At 51.1% G+C, this 22,423-nt stretch overlaps 2 protein-coding genes and 1 non-coding gene across 3 annotated transcripts in view; 2 read left to right on the top strand and 1 right to left on the bottom strand.

The window, feature by feature from the left end:
- The window catches only part of ZNF580 (zinc finger protein 580), a 20,282-nt gene extending 6,604 nt beyond the window's left edge, over positions 1-13,678 (bottom strand). Inside the window, exons 1-3 of the transcript XR_010750156.1 lie at positions 13,214-13,678; positions 12,822-13,049; positions 9,717-10,140 (exon numbers count right to left, since the gene is read on the bottom strand). The gene's annotated coding sequence lies outside the window, so the exon portion shown is untranslated. The remainder of the gene's footprint in view (positions 1-9,716; positions 10,141-12,821; positions 13,050-13,213) is intronic.
- On the top strand, positions 5,993-6,099 carry LOC136401915 (U6 spliceosomal RNA). The gene has a single exon (XR_010750838.1). It is a non-coding gene; the product is annotated as a U6 spliceosomal RNA (small nuclear RNA).
- A 4,720-nt stretch (positions 13,679-18,398) lies between the features above and the next one.
- ZNF784 (zinc finger protein 784) lies at positions 18,399-22,156 on the top strand. The gene is made up of 2 exons (XM_066374551.1): positions 18,399-18,508; positions 20,251-22,156. Exons 1-2 carry the CDS (start codon positions 18,431-18,433, stop codon positions 21,157-21,159), a joined length of 987 nt encoding a protein of 328 aa, XP_066230648.1. The 5' UTR covers positions 18,399-18,430; the 3' UTR covers positions 21,160-22,156.
- Positions 22,157-22,423: the final 267 nt, after the last annotated feature.

The raw sequence follows: 22,423 nt of genomic DNA, 5'->3' as shown, positions 1-22,423 counted from the left end.
TGTAGATTGACACCTGTTAGAAGGCACTGGCCAGAAAAGGTATTAAAGCTAAGCCCCCCCCCCCCAGCGGTAGTCCCCCAGGCTCCAATGTGAACATGGACTGTCTCCACACCACTCTGACCAAAGACAGCCGAGAGGAGCACGCTGACGGGGCCCCCTTAAGGGGGCACACACACACACACACACTTGCTCACTCCCCAGAGCTGGACAAGCACCAGGTTCTGTTTCCTCCATCCTGAAATGTTCTGAGTTTTATATACCCCTCCACTCCCCAAGTACCCCAGCTCTGGCCCTTCCCCTTCTTCCTGGGCCCCAGTACCTGCCTCCTCCCTGGTCACTGGCCTTCAGTTCCCCTCCTACACTGACCCAACAGTCTTCTCATAGTTGTATCAAACGGAACTTCTGCACCATTCAAAACCTTGTCACGGACCTGGCCTGTGGTGGCACAGTGGATAAAGCCTCGACCTGGAACACTGAGGTCGCCAGTTCAAAACCCTAGGCTTGCCTGCCTGGTCAAGGCACATGTGGTAGTTGATGGTTCCTGCTCCTCCCTCCTCTCTAAAATGAATAAATAAAATCTTAAAACAAAACACCACAAAAGCCCTGGCCGGTTTACTCAGTTGTAGAGCGTCGGCCAGGAGTGTGGAAGTACCAGGTTTGATTCCCGGCCAGGGCACACAGGAGAAGCGCCCATCTGCTTCTCCATCCTTCCCTCTCTCCTTTCTCTCTGTCTCTCTCTTCCCCTCCCGCAGCCAAGGCTCCATTGGAGCAAAGTTGGCCTGGGCGCTGAGGGCGGCTCCATGGCCTCCGCCTCAGGCACTAGAATGGCTCCGGTTGTAACAGAGCAGCGCCCCCTGGTGGGCGTGGCGGGTGGATCCCGGTCGGGCACATATGGGAGTCTCTCTGCCTCCCAACTTCTAACTTCAGAAAAATACAAAAAAATCCAACTTATCACAGCCCCCGGCACCCTCAAGACCAAGTCCCCAAGTTCCTTTGCCTTGGGTGAGACAGCTCAGCCTCTTTTTTGACATTTCCCTCCTGTGCTCCAGTCACAGTTGGCCTCTCACTGTCTGGACTAGACCTTGAACGTGTGGCTCTAGGTGCAAAGGCTGATGTGTTTTCCTCTGCCTGGGCTCTCTTCCCCCTTGCTCTGCAGGCAGGCCCCTCCTCAGCCTTCCATGAGCCTGACTCCCAAGCTGTAGGCCTGTCCTCTACACCAGACTCACCAACCCACCAGTTCCAGCAGGATCTAACACTTCCTCTGCTTTCCCCACACTCCCACAGCTTTGCTTACAGATAGAAGAACCCCTTGGCCTGGCCTTGGAGGCACTCACCATGTGCCCCGGCCACCTAGGACTCCCTTCCCAGCCTCCTCCACTATCAAATAAACACCCTGGCCCTCAGCAGAGTCATTGCAGACACCTCTGAGACTGCCTGGTTACTCACGTTCTCCCAAACTTCGGTTCCAACAACATGTGCGCACCCGGCAAGGTGGGCACCGCACTGAGGCTGAGGACACACGAGGCTGAGAGAGGGGACTCAGACCTGGTGCCACTCTGCCACACCCCGCACAACAAGTCTATTTCAGGGTCTCGAGTGGGAAATGGTACGAAATTGAATGAAAGATAGAGACTTAAAAATATATACAGGAAGGGTTTGGGAGGATGCCACAGCTCCTTGCCAACAGTCACTACTGTTCAAGCAGCAAAACATGGCTGCCCCCAGAAAGACATCTGTCTCTATTCTTGGGTAAGGTGGGCCATTAGCAATTCAATTAAGTTTCCAAGGCAACTCAAAGACATCCCCCACCGTACTAGTCAATCTAACTTTAAACAAAGAAGTAACTAGCTTCCAATCTTTCTGGGGAACATGGGCAGGCAGAAAGAGCAGAGAAGCACAGCCCTTTGTTAGTTTAATTAGGCAGGTGAGATGGGGGTTGGGCCCAACATCTCTGTCCCCTAGATATCCAAACTGCAAAATACCCTGTTTACTTTTCGGTCCCCAACATCGCCCCATATTCCATCACGCTACCTTCCCTCGGGCTGCCCCCACCCTCGCAGCCTGCAGTCTGAGCCCTGCCTCCTTCACTCTGGAACCCTTCCTGGACTACCCCCCTCCTTTACGTCCTGTGGGAGACTGCAAGCTGACAGGGTCCTTGCAGTTTAGATGTATGACAGAGTGTGGGGGACTGACTGGCAGTGAGCTGACAGGGTCCTTGCTGCCAAACCCCCACCTCACTTACTTAAGTTGCTAAAGGTATTTGACACGCCCTTCCTCTCACCCTTTGTTCTGATGTTGGTTGATTTCAGTTATGCGTGGTGGGGGGATTTCTGTTTAAGCCTTAAGAGAATTCTTGTTTGTGCCTCAGATGTGTGACTTTGTATCGGAGACTTCTTTATTTTACATAGGGCTCTGCACTATATAATAAAGCAGACCAGGGGTTTTGCTTCGCTCTGGCTTGCTATCGGCTTGCAGAGACCTCTCGATCCCATCCTTTTTGTCTCTGAGTTTATTTCCTCATTCTGCACCGTTCTCATTCAGGACCTGGACAATCACTAGCCGTGCTGGTCCACGGCAACATCTGCATTATCTCCTGTTCCCATCCGACAATCCCTTTGCCTCTGGGTCAGTTCAGCTCCAAGTTGCCAGGCTTCCTGCCCTGCTCTCTCTCTCTCTGTAAGCCAGCCCCCAGGTCTCCTCAACTCTCCCTCACAGAGCTTCTCAGTCTGCAAGCCCACTTGTCCCTACAGTCACTACGACACACACCCCAAGTCCCTTACATTACTCCAAGTCCTCACTGCTCTGTTGGGCAGAACTTTTTAAAACTGCGACTCTTATACCAGAAATGGCTGCAGGATGAGGTCCTAAATGGCTCTGAACTCCTGAGCAGAGGACAATGCCCCTCAGAAGTACTCAGGCCAATAACTCACACTCAAAAAATTGAGGGTCCTACTGAAGTATGGAAAAGAAAGGCTCTTAACATGAATAATTTTTTGGCAAAACTTACTTTCTCTAAAACGAAGAGACTTTTAGCAGAACTTACTTTTTCTGAAAAGACTCCCTATTCCTGGCCTTGAGCCTGGTTTCCCAGACTGTGGCCTTGGGCTAGCTTTGCAAAGTTGCAGGTGTTCTCAGAATGTTTTTCCCTGAATTAACCCTATAGAATCTATAGATAAACACTGTAAGAAAGCTTGTTTCACCTGATGGGGGCGGGGTGGCATAGTGGATAGTGTCAGACTGGGATGCAGAGGACCCAGGTTCGAGACCCCACGGTCGCCAGCTTGAGCGCAGGCTCATCTGGTTTGAGCAAGGCTCACCAGCTTGAGCCCAAGGTTACTGGCTCCAGCAAAGGGTCACTCAGTCTGCTGCAGCCCCCCCCCCAAGGCCACATATGAAAAGCAATCAACGAACAACTAAGGTGCCGCAACGAAGAAGTGATGCTTCTCATCTCTCTCCCTTCCTGTCTGTCCCCCTCTCTGATTCTGTCACAAAATAAATAAATAAATAAAATTAAAATGCTTAAAAAAAGAAAGTTTGTTTCACTACTTTGTTTTACTGCTATGCTTCCTCTCCTCCCCATTCCTCAGTCAGTATGTAATTTTCCCTTTAAAAGCCAGCCCAAACTGTGTTCCCCACCGCACTGATTTGAACGACTTAGGTCTCCATGAGGTTCATGCAGCCAGCTAATTAAAAGACTCCTTAATTTCTTAATTTGGCTAATTGATTGATTGTTTGGCAAGATGTCTTTTATCTCACTGTTCCGATTTAACACTATGTCCTTTGGGTTCCAGCCCTACCTACCCCCAGCAATTGAAAAAGAATTTAAACTAACAGCCCTGGCAGGATAGCTCAGCCGGTTAGAACATCATCCCAATACAAAGAGGTTGCAGGTTCAATCCCCAGAAAGGGCACATGGAAAAATCAACCAATGAGTGCATAACTAAGTAGACTAACAAACCGATGTTTCTGTCTCTAAAATCAATAAATTAAAATTTTAAAGAGTCAAAACAGCCTGACCAGGCAGTGGCGCAGTTGACAGAACATCGGACTGGGATGCCAAGGACCCAGGTTCAAAACCCCGAGGTCTCCAGCTTGAGTGCGGGCTCATCTGGTTTGAGCAAGGCTCACCAGATTGGATCCAAGGTCACTGGCTTGAGCAAGGGGTTACTCAGTCTGCTGTAGCCCCACAGTCAAGGCACATATGAGAAAGCAATCAATAAACAACTACGGTGTTTTTTTGTTTTGTTTTTTTAATTTATTTTTTTATTTTTTTACAGAGACAGAGTCAGAGTGAGGGATAGACAGGGACAGACAGACAGGAACGGAGAGAGATGAGAAGCATCAATCATTAGTTTTTCGTTGCGCATTGTGACACCTTAGTTGTTCATTGATTGCTTTCTCATATGTGCCTTGACCACGGGCCTTCAGCAGACCAAGTAACCCCTTGCTTGAGCCAGCGACCTTGGGTCCAAGCAACCTTGGGTCCAAGCTGGTGAGCTTTTTTTTTCCTCTCAAATCAGATGAGCCCGCACTCAAGCTGGCGACCTCGGGGTCTTGAACCTGGGTCGTCAGCATCCCAGTCCAACGCTCTATCCACTGCGCCACCGCCTGGTCAGGCATCACAACTAAGGTGTTGCAAAACTAATGATTGATGCTTCTCATCTCTCTCCGTTCCTGTCTGTCTGACCCTATCTATCCCTCTCTCTGACTCTGTCTCTGTAAAAAAAAAATAATATTTTTAAAAAAGAGTCAAAACAAACATTTATTTGTGCCCATCTCAGCAGGCACCATGAGTTGCTATAAATAATGGAGCCTGACCTGTGGTGGCGCAGTGGATAAGGCATCAACCTGAAACACTGAGGTTGCCAGTTCGAAGCCCCAGGCTTGCCTGGTTAAGGCACATACTAGAAGCAACCACAAGTTGATGCTTCTCACTCTTCCACCCACCTACCCCCCTTTCTCTCTGTCCTCTCTCTAAAATCAATAAAATCTTTAAAAAGAAAGAGAAAGAGAAAAAAAGAAAGAAAGAAAAAAGAAAGGAAAGGAAAGGAAAGGAAAGGAAAGGAAAGGAAAGGAAAGGAAAGGAAGGAAGGAAGGAAAAGGAAAGGAGGGAGGGAGGGAGGGAGGGAGGGAGGGAGGGAGGGAGGGAGGAAGGAAGGAAGGAAGGAAGGAAGGAAGGAAGGAAGGAAGGAAGGAAGGAAAAGGAAAGGAAAGGAAGGAAAGGAAAGGAATGGAGAGAGAGAGAGAAGAAAGAAAGGAAGGAAAGGAAAGGAAAGGAGGAAGGAAGAAACGGAAGGAGGGAGGGAGGGAGGGAGAGGGAGAGAGAGAGAGAGAGAGAGAGAGAGAGAGAGAGAAGCAAGCCAGAATGTCAGGATTTGTGGCTCACATAGAATACCAATTTTTTTCCACTCTACCCCAGCTGACAGGTTGGGAAACTGCGTGCCACCATGGGGCAGTGACTGACCCCAGGCTATATAAAACAGGGGCTGTAGCAGTCAAAGGGGCCTTTCCTTCCACTCACCCTGGCTGGGGACCACAAGACATCCCCATTAGGTCACCAAAGCAGGGATGCACAAGGTCTTATGAGTTTTATAAGAAATTTATTTACTCACCTGGGAACAGATGAGCTGAATCCAAAATGGCGTCAGCCCCAAGTGTTTGAGAATTCAAGCTTTTATGAGGTTAGTCAGAAAGGCTAGCTAGGAGGTTAGTTTGGGCGGGGAATTTGGGGGGGGGGGGCAGAGTGAGGGGATTTGTTCCAGCGGGAGGTTGGATGAGGGGGAGGAGGGCTATCAGTCAGGTTTGCTAGGGTGGAGAGGTTACAGGGACTTCTCTTGCGCCAGATCACTTAAAAGTTGAAGCTGGGTGCCTGACCAGACGGTGGCACAGTGGATAGAGCATCGGACTGGGATGCAGAGGACCTAGGTTCGAGACCCCGAGGTCGCCAGCTTGAGCGCAGGCTCATCTGGTTTGAGCAAAATCCCACCAGGTTGTGCTCGCTTTGGCAGCACATATACTAAAATTGGAACGATACAGAGAAGATCAGCATGGCCCCTGCGCAAGGATGACACGCAAATTCGTGAAGCGTTCCATTAAAAAAAAAAAAAAAAAAAAAAAATCCCACCAGGTTGCTGGCTCCAGCAAAGGGTCACTCAGTCTGCTGTAGCCCCCTCCCCCCCTCAAGGCACATACAAAAAAGCAATCAACGAACAACTAAGGTGCCACAACGAAGAATTGTGAACCCAAGGTTGCTGGCTCCAGCAAGGGGTTACTTGGTCTGCTGAAGGCCCTCGGTCAAGGCACATATGAGAAAGCAATCAATGAACAACGAAGGTGTTGCAACGCACAATGAAAAACTAATGATTGATGCGTCTCATCTCTCTCCGTTCCTGTCTGTCCCTGTCTATCCCTCTCTCTGACTCACTCTCTGTCTCTGTAAAAAAATTAATTAATTAAAAAAAAAAAAAGTTGAAGGCCCTGGCCGGTTGGCTCAGCGGTAGAGCGTCGGCCTAGCGTGCGGAGGACCCGGGTTCGATTCCCAGCCAGGGCACACAGGAGAAGCGTCCATTTGCTTCTCCACCCCTCCGCCGCGCTTTCCTCTCTCTCTCTTCCCCTCCCGCAGCCAAGGCTCCATTGGAGCAAAGACGGCCCGGGCGCTGGGGATGGCTCTGTGGCCTCTGCCCCAGGCGCTAGAGTGGCTCTGGTCGCAACATGGCGACGCCCAGGATGGGCAGAGCATCGCCCCCTGGTGGGCAGAGCATCGCCCCATGGTGGGCGTGCCGGGTGGATCCCAGTCGGGCGCATGCGGGAGTCTGTCTGACTGTCTCTCCCTGTTTCCAGCTTCAGAAAAATGAAAAAAAAAAAAAAAGTTGAAGCTGGCCGTGGGGACCGGGGTCTGGTGCTGAGAGCCCCTCATCCTGGGAAACGGGGCGCAGCCAGAAAGGGGGTCGCCCCCTCGCCCATCACACAACGCCCGCTCGTGGATGTAAAGCCAGTAGCCACGGCCACCATCACAGCCGCCTGGCCCATGCAGGTTTGCATTGGATTCGGACAGTTGGTAAAGAAACAACGGAGCCAAAAACTGATGGGCCATCATCTTCAATCCTAGCTTGCACCCGGCGGGCAAATAAAAACACACACTGGGCTCCAAAACTCACTCACATTCAGTGCTCACAAAGCTACTGACTTATCCGAGTTTCCTAGAATCAAAGGTTTCTAGCTCACCAGCCTTATTCACCTCTGTTCCCCATCTCCTTCCTTCTCCCTGCACAAACTCTGCACTAACTGACTTCTCACTCAACACTCCGCCATCTTGGCTGCTTCTCCTGGCCTCCTCCACGTGGCCTCTCTCTGCTCTCCTCTGCTCTTTGTTCCAATGATAATCTCAGGAACCAAGAGAGTAAGCTCCCATTCTACCCCCTTTATAGTGTAGATTCATAACCTTTAATCCAATATACAAAATAGGGAAGTCTCTAATACAAAGTCACTTTTCTGAGGCATGATGGGATTGTACCACCCCACATCAAAAAGGGTGGGAAAGGTTTAATCCTAAAACCAAGCCCCAGGCTACAAGGATCCTGCCTGCCCACAGCCCGCCCCCAACACATTAATATCACCTGGGCAATGGCTTCCACCTGGGCAGCGCCATCTTTAACAAAGTGAGCATAATATATTTTATCTGCCCAACAGTGGGGAACCTGGTGCTAAACCATTCCTAGACGACCTGCTTCTGGGTCCGGGTTTCGTACGTAGCGGAGCAGCTCCCTCGCTGTGATCTATTGAAAGCCCTCGACACACACAAAAAAGTAAAAGTTGAAGCTGGCTTATTGAGTTTTGGTAAGGGGCCCTGGACCCTAAACTGAGAATCCCTGGGCATAAGGAACCTGGGGACAAAGAGAGGCTGTTCCCTTGCCTCAGGTCACACAAGCAAGTAAGAAAAGAGGCCCCAGCCTCAGTTTCTGCAAGAAACTGTCATAAAGTATGTTACTTTAATCCGCGGGTTACATAGAGACACCAAAGCAGGATACCGAAGAAATTTTAGGAGATTTATTAATAAGCCGGTTACGCCCTGGCCGGTTGGCTCAGCGGTAGAGCGTCGGCCTAGCGTGCGGAGGACCCGGGTTCGATTCCCGGCCAGGGCACACAGGAGAAGCGCCCATTTGCTTCTCCACTCCTCCGCCGCGCTTTCCTCTCTGTCTCTCTCTTCCCCTCCCGCAGCCGAGGCTCCATTGGAGCAAAGACGGCCCGGGCGCTGGGGATGGCTCTGTGGCCTCTGCCCCAGGCGCTAGAGTGGCTCTGGTTGCAATATGGCGACGCCCAGGATGGGCAGAGCATCGCCCCCTGGTGGGCAGAGCGTCGCCCCTGGTGGGCGTGCCGGGTGGATCCCGGTCGGGCGCATGCGGGAGTCTGTCTGACTGTCTCTCCCTGTTTCCAGCTTCAGAAAAATGAAAAAAAAAAAATTAAAAAAAAAAAAAAAATAAGCCGGTTACATATAACTTACACGGGGTATATATAGCTAACCCAAATCAGGCAGCCTCAAATGTAGTTCTGAGGCTAGTTATATAGACATGATCACATATAGGTTGGGGGTGCACGATAGAAAAGTTATTTACTGATAAGCTTGCAACATTTATCTATAGGATCTATTAAAAGGAAAAAACATTCCTACATATCAAAACTTACAAGATAACGCAATAGTGATAAATATCGTTTTACATATAAGCACAGCAATAAATGTTTTACATATCAACACAGTAGGGATAAATATTGTTTTACATATTAAAGACATTCCCGTCCTGGCCGGTTGGCTCAGTGGTGGAGCATCGGCCTGGCGTGCAGGAGTCCCGGGTTCGATTCCCGGCCAGGGCACACAGGAGAAGCACCCGTCTGCTTCTCCACCCCTCCCCCTCTGCTTCCTCTCTGTGTCTCTCTTCCCCTTCCGCAGCCAAGGCTCCATTGGAGCAAAGTTGGCCCAGGTGCTGAGGATGGCTCTATGGCCTCTGCCTCAAGCGCTAGAATGGCTCTGGTCGCAACAGAGCAACGCCCCAGATGGGCTGAGCATCGCCCCCTGGTGGGCACGCCGGGTGGATCCCGGTCGGGCGCATGCCGAAGTCTGACTGCCTCCCCGTTTCCAGCTTCAGGGAAAAAAATACAAAAAAAAAAAAAAAAGACATTCCCAAGTCTTCTAGGGTTGTTGCCACAACAGTGAAAAGTTTTAGCTTAGGATAAGGAAATTACCTTTGCAATCATTGTAGGCTATGTAAACATTGTCTCTTAAAGGAGCTTAATGAAGTGTTCATATAACTTTTGCCGGTTTAATCTTTTTTTTTTTTTCCAGAAAGGAGCGGTCGGGGGCCTGACACGTCCTTTTAAAATACTAATGTTAACTTTTTTTTTTTTGCAATTCTTCGGCACCTTATCACAACAGGATTCTATAGAGTCCCTGTGACCTCTCCACCGCCCAGGAAATTCCTTGCAGCCTAGTGGTCCCGCCAGGGCGAGCTCCGGACCTCCTGCAAACTCCGGGACAGCGCGGGGAGGCGCGAGCCCGACCCAACCTGGCTGGTGTAGGAAGTGAGGCCAGTCCATGGGGGCGAAGGAAGAGAAGGGAGCTAATTCAGGCTCCAAAAGAATTAGGGGTCAGGTCAATGCTGGGACCCTGAGCCTGGAGGAAGGACAGGCAGGAGTAAGCGAAGTTCCCCCCACCCCAAACTCACCAGCTCAGGTGATCTCTATTCTGCATCCCAAGACACGTTCGCCCAACTGGTCTCTAACCCAGCCGCCCGCACGCGCAGGGCATGGGCCTCTCTAGCCACCCCGAGTCGCTTGGGCTGCTCCGGAGCCTCTAGCCCCGCGTCTCTATGGTTTCAGTACTTCGTCTCACCATTGCTTGGCGATCGCTGCTCATTGCCGCCCTCCCGGCGGCAGCTCGCGGTGTGCTGGCCTCTCGGGTCTCCACGTGGTGAAAACCAACTCAAGGAGCGGCCCCGCGCGGCGGCGATGGGCCCGGGCAGCCCAGCGCCCGGCTCCCAATCCCGCTTCCGCCGCCATGGCGGTCTAATGGGACCTCCAGAAATCCGCCCAGGTGCGGAAACAAGCACCTCCAATCGGTAGTTCCGGGAATCTGCACGCCGCACCTCTCTGAAACGGGCGGGGGGGGGGGGGGGGGGTGGTGTACAAAATCAGTTAAGTCAGTATGTGGCGACGGGATAGACGCAGAGGGAAGGACGACAAAAGGGATGGCTTTCTCTGAGAAGTCACTTGATCCTTCCAGGTTCCCGGAGCCAGTCTTTCGTGGATAAATAAGACTATGCCCAAGGAAAGACTTTTTTTTTTTTTTACAAAAGAAAATAAGGTTATCTTCAAATAGGAACCGAAACCACAAGGGGCTAGTAGTTGGAATCCATGGAAGTCCTAGAAGACCAGGGCAACAGGCTTTATTGAAAGGAAGAAAGGAACCCTGGCGGGTACTTCTCCTGGGTAGAAGAGTGCTGGTTACAGACTAGAGGCGAATTATATAGTGTTTGGGAGAGCCTGAGAGGATACTGAGGCAAAGGTCCTGGTATGTTCCCTTTTACAGTTTTAGGATTTCAGCTTTCTGGAATGCTCTTTCTTGGGGCAGGTTGATCAGCTTTGTGGAATTCCTCTGTCTCAGGGGCGATAGTCCAGATAAGGGTGAGGTCAGAACATCAAGAGGGCAGTTTGGAATTCACATATCTATCAGTAGTGACTTCTTTGTGGCTACACTGCAAAAAACATGGGGCCAAAATTATGCAGTCCATGAGACAGTCGAGGAAACCCAGACCTTAAGACTTAATGCATTAAACGGCAATGAAGAGTCAAGTATCGGCCCTGGCCGGCTGGCTCAGTGGTTGAGTGTCAGCCTGGTGTGCAGGAGTCCCGGGAACCCCGGCCAGGGCACAGAGGAGAGGTGCCCATCTGCTTCTCCACCCCTCCCCCTCTCCTTCCTCTCTGTGTCTCTCTTCCCCTCCCACAGCCAAGGCTCCATTGGAGCAAAGTTGGCTTGGGTGCTGAGGATGGCTCTATGGCCTCTCCCTCAGGCGCTAGAATGGCTCTGGTTGCAACAGAGCTGTGCCCCAGATGGGCGGAGCATCACCCCCTGGTGGGCATGCCGGGTGGATCCCGGTCAGGCACATGCGGGAGTCTGTCTGACTGCCTCCCTGTTTACAACTTCAGAAAAATACAAAAAAAAAAGAGTCAAATATCAATTCTCATAAACTGTCCTTGGGTCATACAGCTAGCTAGTCAGGGCCAACTAGTATGATGCAAGCCCCTCCGCAGGGCTGGAGTGGCGGAGAGAAATGATAACCAGATCAAGGTTGCACCTCAACCTCTGGCCTCGAGGACCAGCCAAGGATCCCCTCCCTGATGGATACAGGGGGATAGATGGACCAACTCCCGGGAAGGTGAGGTGGCAGGGATTGCTGGAGCAGCTTAAGGCCTTCCCACAGGCCACACGCTTAGGACCAGAGTGTCAGATGCAAAGCTGCATGAGGCTCTTGCAGATTTGTAAGCACAGAGGGCAGAAGGCCTGGTGGGAGCTGGCCCACCTGCCTTGGCATCACCCTGACCTGCTTCTCAAGCCACAGGGTATGTGTAGAGCACCCATGGCAGCCAATATGTGAGTGATTGCTTGAACTTGAGAGTACAGGGAGGACAAAACGGGTGACCTGAGAGAAATAAACAGACAAGAAAATAGATGTCTCGCCAGACCTGCAGTGGCGCAGAGGGTAAAGCATCAACCTGGAATGCTGAGGTTGCCTGGTCAAGGCACATATGGGAGTTGATGCTTCCTGTTCCCCGCCCTCCCACTCTAAAATGAATAAATAAAATCTAAAAAAGAAAAATAGATGTCTTCGCAATTCAGCAAATCAATACGATCTGGCTGCTGACAAGGAGGAGACCATTCATTCCTATTCAACAGACAAGTTATGGAGGCCAAATAGTGGCCACCCCCGTCACAAACTCCACCTAGTGCAGAGTTAAAACCTGAGGTGCTTCCCTCTTGGGTGAGACTAAAGGGGACAAGGATACAGGTAATCCCTGGTAAGCGAAACTGTCGCACACCCTGCATTTGGAGATCCCTCAGTCTTGGGTAGAACCAGAAACTGGTGTGGTCTTGTCCATGAGAGAACCAGAGCCTAGTTCTACAACTGACAACTCCCCAGCTGGATGTAGGAGACCCGGAGAAAACTACCAGATCACGTGCTATTGGCACCAGTTTTGTGTGCGTATCAGTGACAGACTCGGTCTCCCTAGCACTGAGCACTGGGACATGGTGAGCCAGCTCCACCTTCATCCCAAATCACCAGGACAGAACAGGTACAGGAAGCCCGGTGAATGAGCCAGTGCCAGCAGAGACCGATGGACCACTCGGAGGCCTTGTCACCAAACTCACAGACCGGGTGTCCGAGGTCTGCACGAGAGAGAGGGCATGGGCCTTGAGATGGAAAGTGTTCTAGAAGACCTGCAGATACTCAGGCAGCTATGAGCCTATGGAGTCGGCTCCACTGACCTCCCGGTTGTCATCTGCACTCTCACCATGTATGTGTACATGTAGCTGGCGCTCTTGAGGTCAAGGAGCAGGTACTGGCCTTGACTTGGGGCAGGAGATGAGCCCGAAGGCCCAGGGGAAGGGGGAAGAGGGGTCACTCAGGGGAAGGGGTAGTTGCTGGAGGGGTAGGAAAATCCACAGTTCTTGAGGATGAAACCAGAGAAGCAGCTAACTTAAAGTGGGGGAGAGGTAAGCTAAGGGTTGAGGTGACCACAGGACCTGCTTGCATCTCCCAGTCTTTGCTTACCTATGTCCTCCATTCTCTACTCCTTCAACTCCCCATCTCTCCAGGCAGCCTGGGGGGTTTCCACGGCCCAAACACTAGACTTCTAATTCACGGCTCCATGCTCCCAGGATTTGCACAGGCATCTTGCATCCATCAGTCAATTACTACGAAGTGTGCTGAGGGTCTTCCTACAGGCCCCTAGAATCCACGTTGCTTTCCATCTTCTCTTTCGAACCCCTGGCACTCTCTCTTTAAAAGAAAATTTTTTTTAATTTTTCCTAAGTGAGAAGCAGGGAGGCAGTCAGACAGACTCCTGTATCCGCCCAACCAGGAGCCACCCGGCATGCCCGCTAGGGGGCGACGCTCTGCCCATCTGGGATGCTGCTCCCTTGCAACTGGAGCCATTCTAGTACCTGAGGCGGAGACCATGGAGCTATCCTCAGTGCCCAGGCCAACTTGGCTCCCATGGCGCCTTGGCTGCAGGAGAAGAGACAGAGAGAAAGGAGAGGGGGAAGGGGGAAGAGCAGGTGGCGTCTTCTCCTGTGTGCCCAGGTCGGGAATCTAACCGGGGACTTCCACATGCCGGGCCGACGTTCTAGGGCTGAGCCAGACGGCCAGGGCTTTCTCTCTTCTAAGATCTCCCCAGTGCCAGGATCTCTTTCTTTCAGGTTGATTCTGTGACTCCTATGAAAATACTTCATTGGTGTCACAGAATCAGTCTCCCAGAAATCTGTCACCTTAGAGAACTTGTATCCAACCCACTCCGTCACCTCCCATCGTCTCTCTCCAAGAGCCCTCTATGGTCCCTGGGGCTCCTCCGAGGGAACCTCCACGATCCTCCCTAGGGTTCTCCCCGCTTCCTGTCAGTCGGCTCAGTCCTTTCCCACCCCCAGAATGCCCACGGGAGTATCACTTCATGCTCCGCGCGACCCCTGCGCCGGAATGACCCTTTCAGTCCGTGCGTTATGCGAAGCAGCCGCCCGGATTCTATTCTCGGGGACGCAGGAGGCGGTGGTACCGGACCTTTTTGGGTTGTCGGACTCCGACTCACGGGAAAGTGGAAGGTGTTCACGCGAAAGCCGTTTGGCCGGAAACATTCTCTAAGAAAGGGTTCCTAGGGCCTCTAGTTCCGCTGAACCTGAATCTCAGTCGTTCTCTGCCACAGATACTTAAGTGTCTTCTATATTCCAGTTTCTGGGGCTAAAAGGGGAAGCAGACCAGACCAAGGGTGTCCCTACCTTCCTTCCCCGTAGAGGCGAGATAATCATATTTTTATTGGATACATGCTGCAACAAGGAACTCTCCTCGACCTCGTGGGGGCGACAAAGCACAAAATATGTATGGAAATGTCTCCCGCACCGGAGCACCTCAGAGAAACAAGTAGGGGTAACACAATTAGAAATTGTGATATTCAGAGAGGGTCATGGGCACGTTCGGCATCACTAAAGAATATTGTATAGATTCATTTCTAAGAAGGTCCTTTAGTATCTCAAATACAACTGAGGCCCTAAGGCTAATGAAACTTAGACTTCTGAGGCTCCTACCTTGCACAACAAGTCCTTCTCTGGGTAATGAGTGTGGACAATTCAGAGCAGTTAAAGATTGGCAAGTGCTAAAAAAATGAAAGAAAAAAAAACTGCAATGCCCACATCAGATATGGGGCCAATAACACTTTTTGGGGCCTTTGAAAAAAAATTAATTATGAAATCAGAAGAAAAAATAACTAACATAACCAGCCTAGCTTAGGTTCATCTTTATACCAACAGTCATAAACTGAGTTTAAATATATCTTTTGGAAATAAGGGGCCCACGAAAGCAGGATTACGAAGGCCCCTGGAAGCCCTGGAGACAGTGACTAATGTCATATCCTTTTAGGTATGTAGCAAAATAAGAAAGACATGCATGGGAGGAAGGAGGCTTGATTTGGAGTGGTAAACACAGTACAATATACAGGTGATGTATTATAGAGTTGTACACCTGAAGCCCTGGTTGGATAGTTCAGTTGGTTAGAGCATCATCCCAATACGCCAAGGTTGCGGGTTCAATCCCCAGTTAGGCCACATACAAGAATCAATCACCCTGACCAAGCAGTGGTGCAGTGGATAGAGTGTTGGACTGGGACATGGAGGACCTGTTGTCCTAGTGGAGCCCAAGCTCTATGTGGATCAGGCGTCCCTGATTCGACTTCCCCATGCAGTGGGACACTCCTGCTTATCAGCAGGGCTGGCAGCCTCTTCGAGACTACTCTTGAGGTGGCTATGAGGATGCTACTGATAAGTGCCGACACTAACTGCCACCGAAGGAAAAACACAACCGACACAAATTAGTTGCAAGAACCACACAGGCAGTTTATTACTCACAGATCCTTTCGGCATGCATGGGTACAGCTTAAGGGGACCCCGTCAGCATGCTCCTCTCGGCTGTCCTTGGTCAGAGCAGCATGGAGACAGTCCACGTTCATGTTGGAGTCTGGGCGACTATTGCAGCACGGGGCCCCCCAGCTTTAGTACCTTTTCTGGCCAACGCCTTCTAATAGATGTCAATCTACAGGATTATCACCTCAAACCACCTTTTTGGGAGTTCTTTGCAGGGAGCCTTTTATGTTAATCTACTAAAATGTTACATCAAACCACTTTTTAAGATGTTCCTAGGGAAGCTTTTTATTTATGTTAACTTACAAAGTTATGACATCAAGCCACTTATCTATGTATAACTTCATACACACACTAACTGGGCCCTGCTGGAAAGTCAGAGTGTGTTTATCACATCTGCACACACTATATTAATTCCTATCCAGACGGCATAACTTTATGTAATTTCTTTAAATAATTTTAATATTATATCTTAATTACTTTTATATATATTTTTTATATTTCTATATATTTAATTACTATAACATTATATTACTACAACACCCAGGTTCCAAACCCCAAGGTTGCCGGCTTGAGCGTGGTTTGAGCAAAGCTCACCAGCTTGAGTCCAAGATTGCTGGCTTGAGCAAGGGGTCACTCGCTCTGCTGTAGCCCCCCAGTCAGGGCACATATGAGAAAGCAATCAATGAACAACTAAGGTGCTGCAATGAAGAATTGATGCTTCTCATCTCTCTCCCTTCCTATCTGTCTCTCTCTCTTTCTGTCAAAATAATAATAATAATAATCACTCAGGCCTGACCTGCGATGGAGCAGTGGATACAGCGTCGACCTGAAATGCTGAAGTCACCAGTTCGAAACCCTGGGCTTGCCTGGTCAAGGCCCATATGGGAGTTGATGGTTCCTGTTCCTTTCTCTCCTTCTCTCTCTCTCTCTCTCTCCCCTCTCTAAAATGAATAATTAATATATCAATTTTTTTTTAAAAAGAGTAGAATGTTTCTGTGCTACTCTTATAAGAATTGTATACCTGAAACCTATATAATTTTATTAGCCAGTCACCCCAATCAAGTCAATAAAAAAGAGAGAAAAAGAAAAACATGCATGGGAAAGAGAAACAGAAATGCAAGCAATAATAACCTTGGGGAAAGGAGGGAGAAGAATGATTGGGGGTAGACAGAGGGCTTAGATTGCAACTGTCATGCCGTATATTTAAAGTTTGTTAGTAAGTACAAGGAGTTGTTTTATTCTGAATACTTTTTGTATACAGAAATAGTTCATAATATAAACATAAAGAAAATACTCCCTGTTGTGTATCGCTCAAGATAGAATAGGTGAGCCTGACCTGTGGTGGCACAGTGGGATAAAGCGTAGATTTGGAACACTGAGGTCGCCGGTTCAAAACCCCGGGCTTACCTGGTCAAGGCACATATGGGAGTTGATGCTTCCTGCTCCTCCCCCTTCTCTCTCTTTCTCCCTCTTTCCCTCTCCTCTCTGAAAATTGAATAAAGTATTTAAAAAAAAATAGATGGAATAGGTTATGCTGCAAACAAACCACCCCAAAACTCAGTGGCTTGACACAACAAATGCATTTTTTTTTTTTTAAATTTTATTGATTGATTTTAGAGCAACAGAGAGAAACATCAATTTGTTGTTCCACCAATTTATGTATTCACTGGTTGATTCTTGTATGTGTGGAGATCAAACTGCAACCTTGGCAATCAGGACAATGCTCTAATCAACTGAGCTACCTGGCCAGGACAACAAATGTGTATTTTATTTTATTTTTTTAAAGATTTTTATTTATTGACTTTACAGAGCAGGGAGGAAACGAGAAGTTGTTGCTTCACTCTAGCTGTTCACTGGCTGCCCATCATATGTGCCTTGACCCCACAACCCTACAGTTTCAAACTAGCGACCTTAGCGTTGCAGATCGGCACTCTGTCCACTGTGCAACCACAGGTCAGGCCAAATGTGTTTTGTTTTTTGTTTTATTCATTTTAGAAAGGAGAGAGAGAGAGAGAGAGAGAGAGAGAGAAGGGGGTTGGAGCAGGAAGCATCAACTCCCATATGTGCCTTGACCAGGCAAGCCCAGGGTTTTGAACCGGCTACCTCAGCATTTCCAGGTCGACGCTTTATCCACTGCGTCACCACAGGTCAGGCCACCCAAATGTGTATTTTAAAAGCTACGGCTGTCAACTGACCTAGCTGATCTCCAAGGAGGATCAGCACCAGGTTGTGTTCACTGTAGATATTCTGGAACTTGGGCTGATTGCAAACCTACCTTCAAACAGCAGGTACCCAAGCACAGAAAGGACAAAACGGGACATGGTGACTGGCTCGCTGGCTTTCACTGAGAGCTGAAGTAGACAGATTGCTTTCACTGATGATTCATTAGCCAAAACAAACAAACAAACAAACCCACACAGACCCGTGTCTCACTGCAAAGGAAAGTGCAATCTTACCATGTTAGAAGGAAAAGAAACGGAATTTAGAAATGATCATAATTTTTTGGCATTGTGTTACACTGCTTGCCCTTTCACAAAAAACATTTTAAGAGTGCTCCAAAGGTCTTTCCTGTCTTTTTTTTTTTACTGGGTTTTCATAGCATCTCTACAGCTTTACACGTGCGAAAATGTTTCCGGGGCCCAGAGAAATGTGGTGACTTCTTTACGTTCACAACAGCCCGTCCGGTTACGTGAGAAATAAGTGGATGATTAAGGAGAGCCCGGCCCTGTCCTTCGTGCTACGGAAAACGCCAGTCTTTCCCCAAACGTCAGCCCAACCTGAGGATCTGAGCTACATCCCAGCACCACCAATGTTGCCATTTGCAGAATATCTTTCTGTGAACGAACCGGAAAAGCCTTCCTTTCGTACACTTTGCTTCACTGTGTTATCCCGAGCCCCGCCGAGCAAGCGACCACAAAAACATGCAGGGTAAACAAAACAAAGATGATTTCAATTCTGGCGAGTGTCAATGGACAGCCAGAGCCTACAAGTGCGGGTTAAAAAGAGAAATCCGAGTTCGTTAGCGGCCTTCCAGCGGCCCACACAGGTTGTCTTCTTGTTTCGGGGTGTGCGGGGTGTGGTGGAAGTAACATGATTTGGAAGAAAAGGTACCTTTCTCCCGAAATAAGGTTGTTCAGGTTACCTGGAAGTCCCCGCCTACCCTACAGTGCGCCTGCGTATTGACTCTGACGCCAGCGCGAGCCCAGCCCCCTCCCAGAGCGACCACAGGCCTCGGGGACGGGGGCTGGGCACAAGATGGCTGCCGCACGCCCGGAGCCCCGGAGTCCGAGCTCAACGGCCCCGGAGTCGCGCTCCCCGGAGCCGCCGGACCTGGTGCGAGCGAGGAAGGGTCCTGGGCGGGGGACCCGAGGGTGGGAGGAGGTCGCAGAACAGGGGGCGGGGCCTATGAGGACTGGCGGGTGAGGTATTTAGAGCTCCGGCCTGGGGGCGGGGTTTCTCGGGTTGAGTAAGGGGTGTGGTCTACAAAGAGCCTATGGGACGAAGGGGCGGGGCCTGTTAGGGCGGGGCTTGAGGAAGGGTGGTGGGAAACATCTGGGATTGTCTGTCTAAGTAGGGGGCGGGGCTTACGAGAGACAACTTGGGACCAGCGAACTTAGGTGAAAGGTTGGGAGGGTGATCTTGAAAGATCAGGGTGGGACAGTTATGGGGCACCCACGTTGGGGTGAAGGGTATGACTCTCTAAGGGTCTGGGCGAGGCGTGTCAAATGTCCAAGGAGGGTTGGGGAGGGAGGGGAAGAAATGACTGCTCCAGGTGACTTTGGTACCACTCTTAGGTTCCCCCACTTGGAACCGGAGATTTGAGGACATGCATTCATTCATTCAGCATTTACTGAGCTCTGTTTACTCGGGCTCAGTAGATGGGTAGGCGAACAAGGCAAATAAGGACTGGGCTCCCTTGAAGTCCGCATGGAGTCCAGTAGGGGAGACTTACTGTGTCATGTTCTAGAAAGGAAATAAAGATGGAGTGCTAGGGTTGGGGCCTGGGGCTGGGGAGCTACATTTAGACGAGAGTGGTCAGCTGTAGGCCGGCTTATACTCATTCTGGGGTCGGGGAGAGAGAAGCAGGCGCCAGGTCGCGCTGGATGTTGCTACAGGGCTTTGCATTGTTAAGTGCAGCTGGAGCCAGGGGAGGGTTTTGAGTGGGAAAGTAAGTTGTTCTGATTTTCATTTTCAAAAGGTCATCCCAGCTGCTTTGGCTAGGAGGCTTTTTTTTTTTTTTTTTAATTTTATTTATTAATTTTCAGAGAGGAGAGAGAGAGGGAGAGAGAGAAAGGGGGAGGAGCTGGAAGCATCAACTCCCATATGTGCCCTGACCAGGCAATCCCGGGGTTTCGAACCGGCGACCTCAGCGTTTCCAGGTCGACGCTTTATCCACTGCGCCACCACAGGTCAGGCTGGCTAGGAGGCTTTTTACGAGCAGGCTAGGATCAGAGATTCTGCTCAGGTGGCCTTTTCTGTTGTCAGGGCAAGAAATGACTGTTTTTGTTTGTTTTGTTTTTTGTATTTTTCTGAAGTTAGAAGTGGGGAGGCAGTCAGACAGACTCCTGTATGCGCCCGACGGGGATCCACCCCGGCATGCCCACCAGGGGGCGTTGTTTTGTTGCAACTGAAGCCATTCTACGCCTGAGGCGGAGGCCATGGAACAATCCTCAGCGCCCGGGCCTACATTGCTCCAATGGAGCCTTGGCTGCGGGAGGGGAAGAGAGAGAGATGGAGAGGAAGGAGAGGGGGAAAGGTGGAGAAGCAGATGGACGCTTCTCCTGTGTGCCCTGGCCGGGAATCGAACCAGGGACTTCCACACGCCAGGCTGATGCTCTACCGCTGAGCCAACCGGCCAGAGCCAAGAAACAACTGGTTTTTAACTGGAGTGGAGGAGAGGCAGGGCTTGATTGTGGTATATTCTGGACAGGAGGGGAAGCCTCGATGGGAATAGAGCAGGACCTAGAGTTGAGGGGGCTACAAAGGAGTGGAGGTTCTAAATAAGTGGGAGCCTGCTGGGGCAGGGCCCATAGACTCTTCTTTTCTCCCCACCCCCCTCTCCCTCTCCCGGCCAGGTCCTGGTGCCTGATGATGGGAGCCCCGCCACATCCCCGACTGACCTCATTGAGATCCAGGTGGTGAAAGTGACAGACACCACCCTGGTGCCCGAGCCCCCGGAGCCTGGTTCTTTTCACTGTGCCTTATGTCCGGCTGCCTTCCGGTTGGTCTCCGAGCTGCTGTTCCATGAACATGGCCACCTGGCGGGGGCTGAGGGCGGCGGGCAGGGCGGGGACCCAAGCCGGTGCCATGTGTGTGGTCACAGCTGCCCGGGCCCCGCCAGCCTCCGTGCGCACTACAGCCTGCACACGGGAGAGCGCCCTTACCGCTGCACTCTCTGCCCCCGGGCATTCAAGGCTCTGGCACCCCTGCTGCGGCACCAACACCGTCATGGGGTGGAGCCGGGGACCTCTCAGAGGCCCCCAGAGGTGGTGGTGGCGGCGGCAGCTGGGGAACAGGGATCCGGGGTGTCCCCAGAGCGGTCGGAGGTGGTGATGGCGGCAGCAGCAGCCGGCGCGGCCATGGGGAAGCCCTTCGCCTGCAGGTTCTGCGCCAAGCCGTTCCGCCGCTCCTCAGACATGCGCGACCATGAGCGCGTGCACACGGGCGAGAGGCCCTACCACTGCGGTATCTGCGGCAAGGGCTTCACGCAGTCATCGGTGCTGAGCGGCCACGCGCGCATCCACACCGGCGAGCGCCCCTTCCGCTGCGCGCTCTGCGACCGCACTTTCAACAACTCCTCCAACTTTCGCAAGCACCAGCGCACCCACTTCCACGGCCCGGGGCCCGGGCTTAGAGACTCTGGAAGCCAACAGGCAGTAGGGGTGGAGGAGGCAGAGGGGCCAGGGAGTTGGTGTGGGGTGAGAAACACTCTCGAGGAGGGAGCTGGGGAGACAGAGACCGTGAAGGTAGAGGTCGACCAGTAAGCTGGTCAACATGGGAGGCAGGTGACAGATTGCAGGAGAGGGGTGGGTGGGACGAGGAGTTAGGTGACAGGAGGGGGAATCCTGGGGGAAGAGAAGAGGGACAGCCATATTCAGGGCTCCAAAAAAACCCTACGGGGCAGCTCAGAGACTCAGAGAAAGGCTCTGATGCAACCCAGCGGTTGTTCAGCTAAATGCAAGGAACATGGGGCTGGATGTCATTGTCCCCATCTGCCTGCTCATTGGGTGGCCCTGTGCAAGATATGGCAAGCGTGTCACAGCTGAGTCTGCGCCCTATGCTGGGGGAGCCAAGGTGAAGCAGAAGGGCTTGAGATCAAAGGGGACCAGTATTGTGTTCCTGGGGCCAGCCCTTCAGCTGCTGAGCCATGAACTTGGAACCTCAGGTGGACCAGGATGGGATCTTCTGCCTACCTCACTGGGTTGCACTGAACATGGGAGGCCCACCCACCCTCAGACAGAGGATGCTGGTCAGGCGTCCCCATAAAGACCCTGGAAATCCTATCACCTTGAAGCCAGAGGGTCCCCAAGTCATAGGCCAGAGCACCAGAGCTTCAAGAGTGTCAGCCTGACCATAAGATCTTAACTCCAAGAGCTTCTACCCCACCCCCTCCACCCCCATTCTCATGGTGGTCCCTCCTTAACCCACGAGACTCTTCTGGGGCAACTGAAAATCTAGACAGCAAACCGAGACCTAACATCCTGTTCCTAAATGTTTTGTCTAGACTCCCCCCACCCCACCCCACAGGTCTACAAAAATAGCCTTAGTTTTCTCTAATCTCCTTCACTCCCAATTTGAAGCAAACAGTTTACCACCTGATCCCCAGACTACCCCAAGGAAGAACGGTCATTGGATGGTGGTGGTGTGAGTGGTCAGCATGTGTGGTCAGTGTGCAATGAGAGTAAGGGTGAGGGGAAGGCTTGTGATCTGGAGGTGGGAAGTCTCCAGTTCTGTTCCTATTAAAGGACTTTCTGAAGGGTTGCTCTCTTGTTGGTCTTGTGTTTGGGTTGTTGGCGCTAGTGGGGCAGAGGTCAAGGGGCCACACTCGTGTATTGCAACCAGCAGTGGATTGCAGCATACCTTGCACTAAAGCTCTTCCAAATGGGGGTGGGCAGCGTCTGGCTCTGCAGAGATGAGATGTGTGTGGTTCAGCTGTGGGAGTAGGGGCTGGAGATGGCAAAATACAGGGACTTACATGATCAGTATGCTTATTAAGGAGGGAGAACCCAGATTTGCACACATTCCTGT

This window comes from Saccopteryx leptura, chromosome 3 (assembly GCF_036850995.1).
Source record: "Saccopteryx leptura isolate mSacLep1 chromosome 3, mSacLep1_pri_phased_curated, whole genome shotgun sequence".
In the NCBI taxonomy this organism is placed as follows: Eukaryota; Metazoa; Chordata; class Mammalia; order Chiroptera; family Emballonuridae; genus Saccopteryx; species Saccopteryx leptura.
Note: the sequence above shows the minus strand (reverse complement) of the source record. Positions and strands in the feature narration are given on the sequence as shown.

Excerpts from the sequence above, each read along its gene's own strand:
- ZNF784 (XM_066374551.1), top strand. The coding sequence starts at position 18,431 with ATGGCTGCCGCACGCCCGGAGCCCCGGAGTCCGAGCTCAACGGCCCCG. Across the intron at positions 18,509-20,250 it reads CCCCGGAGCCGCCGGACCTG|GTCCTGGTGCCTGATGATGG; the intron begins GTGCGAGCGAGG and ends TCTCCCGGCCAG.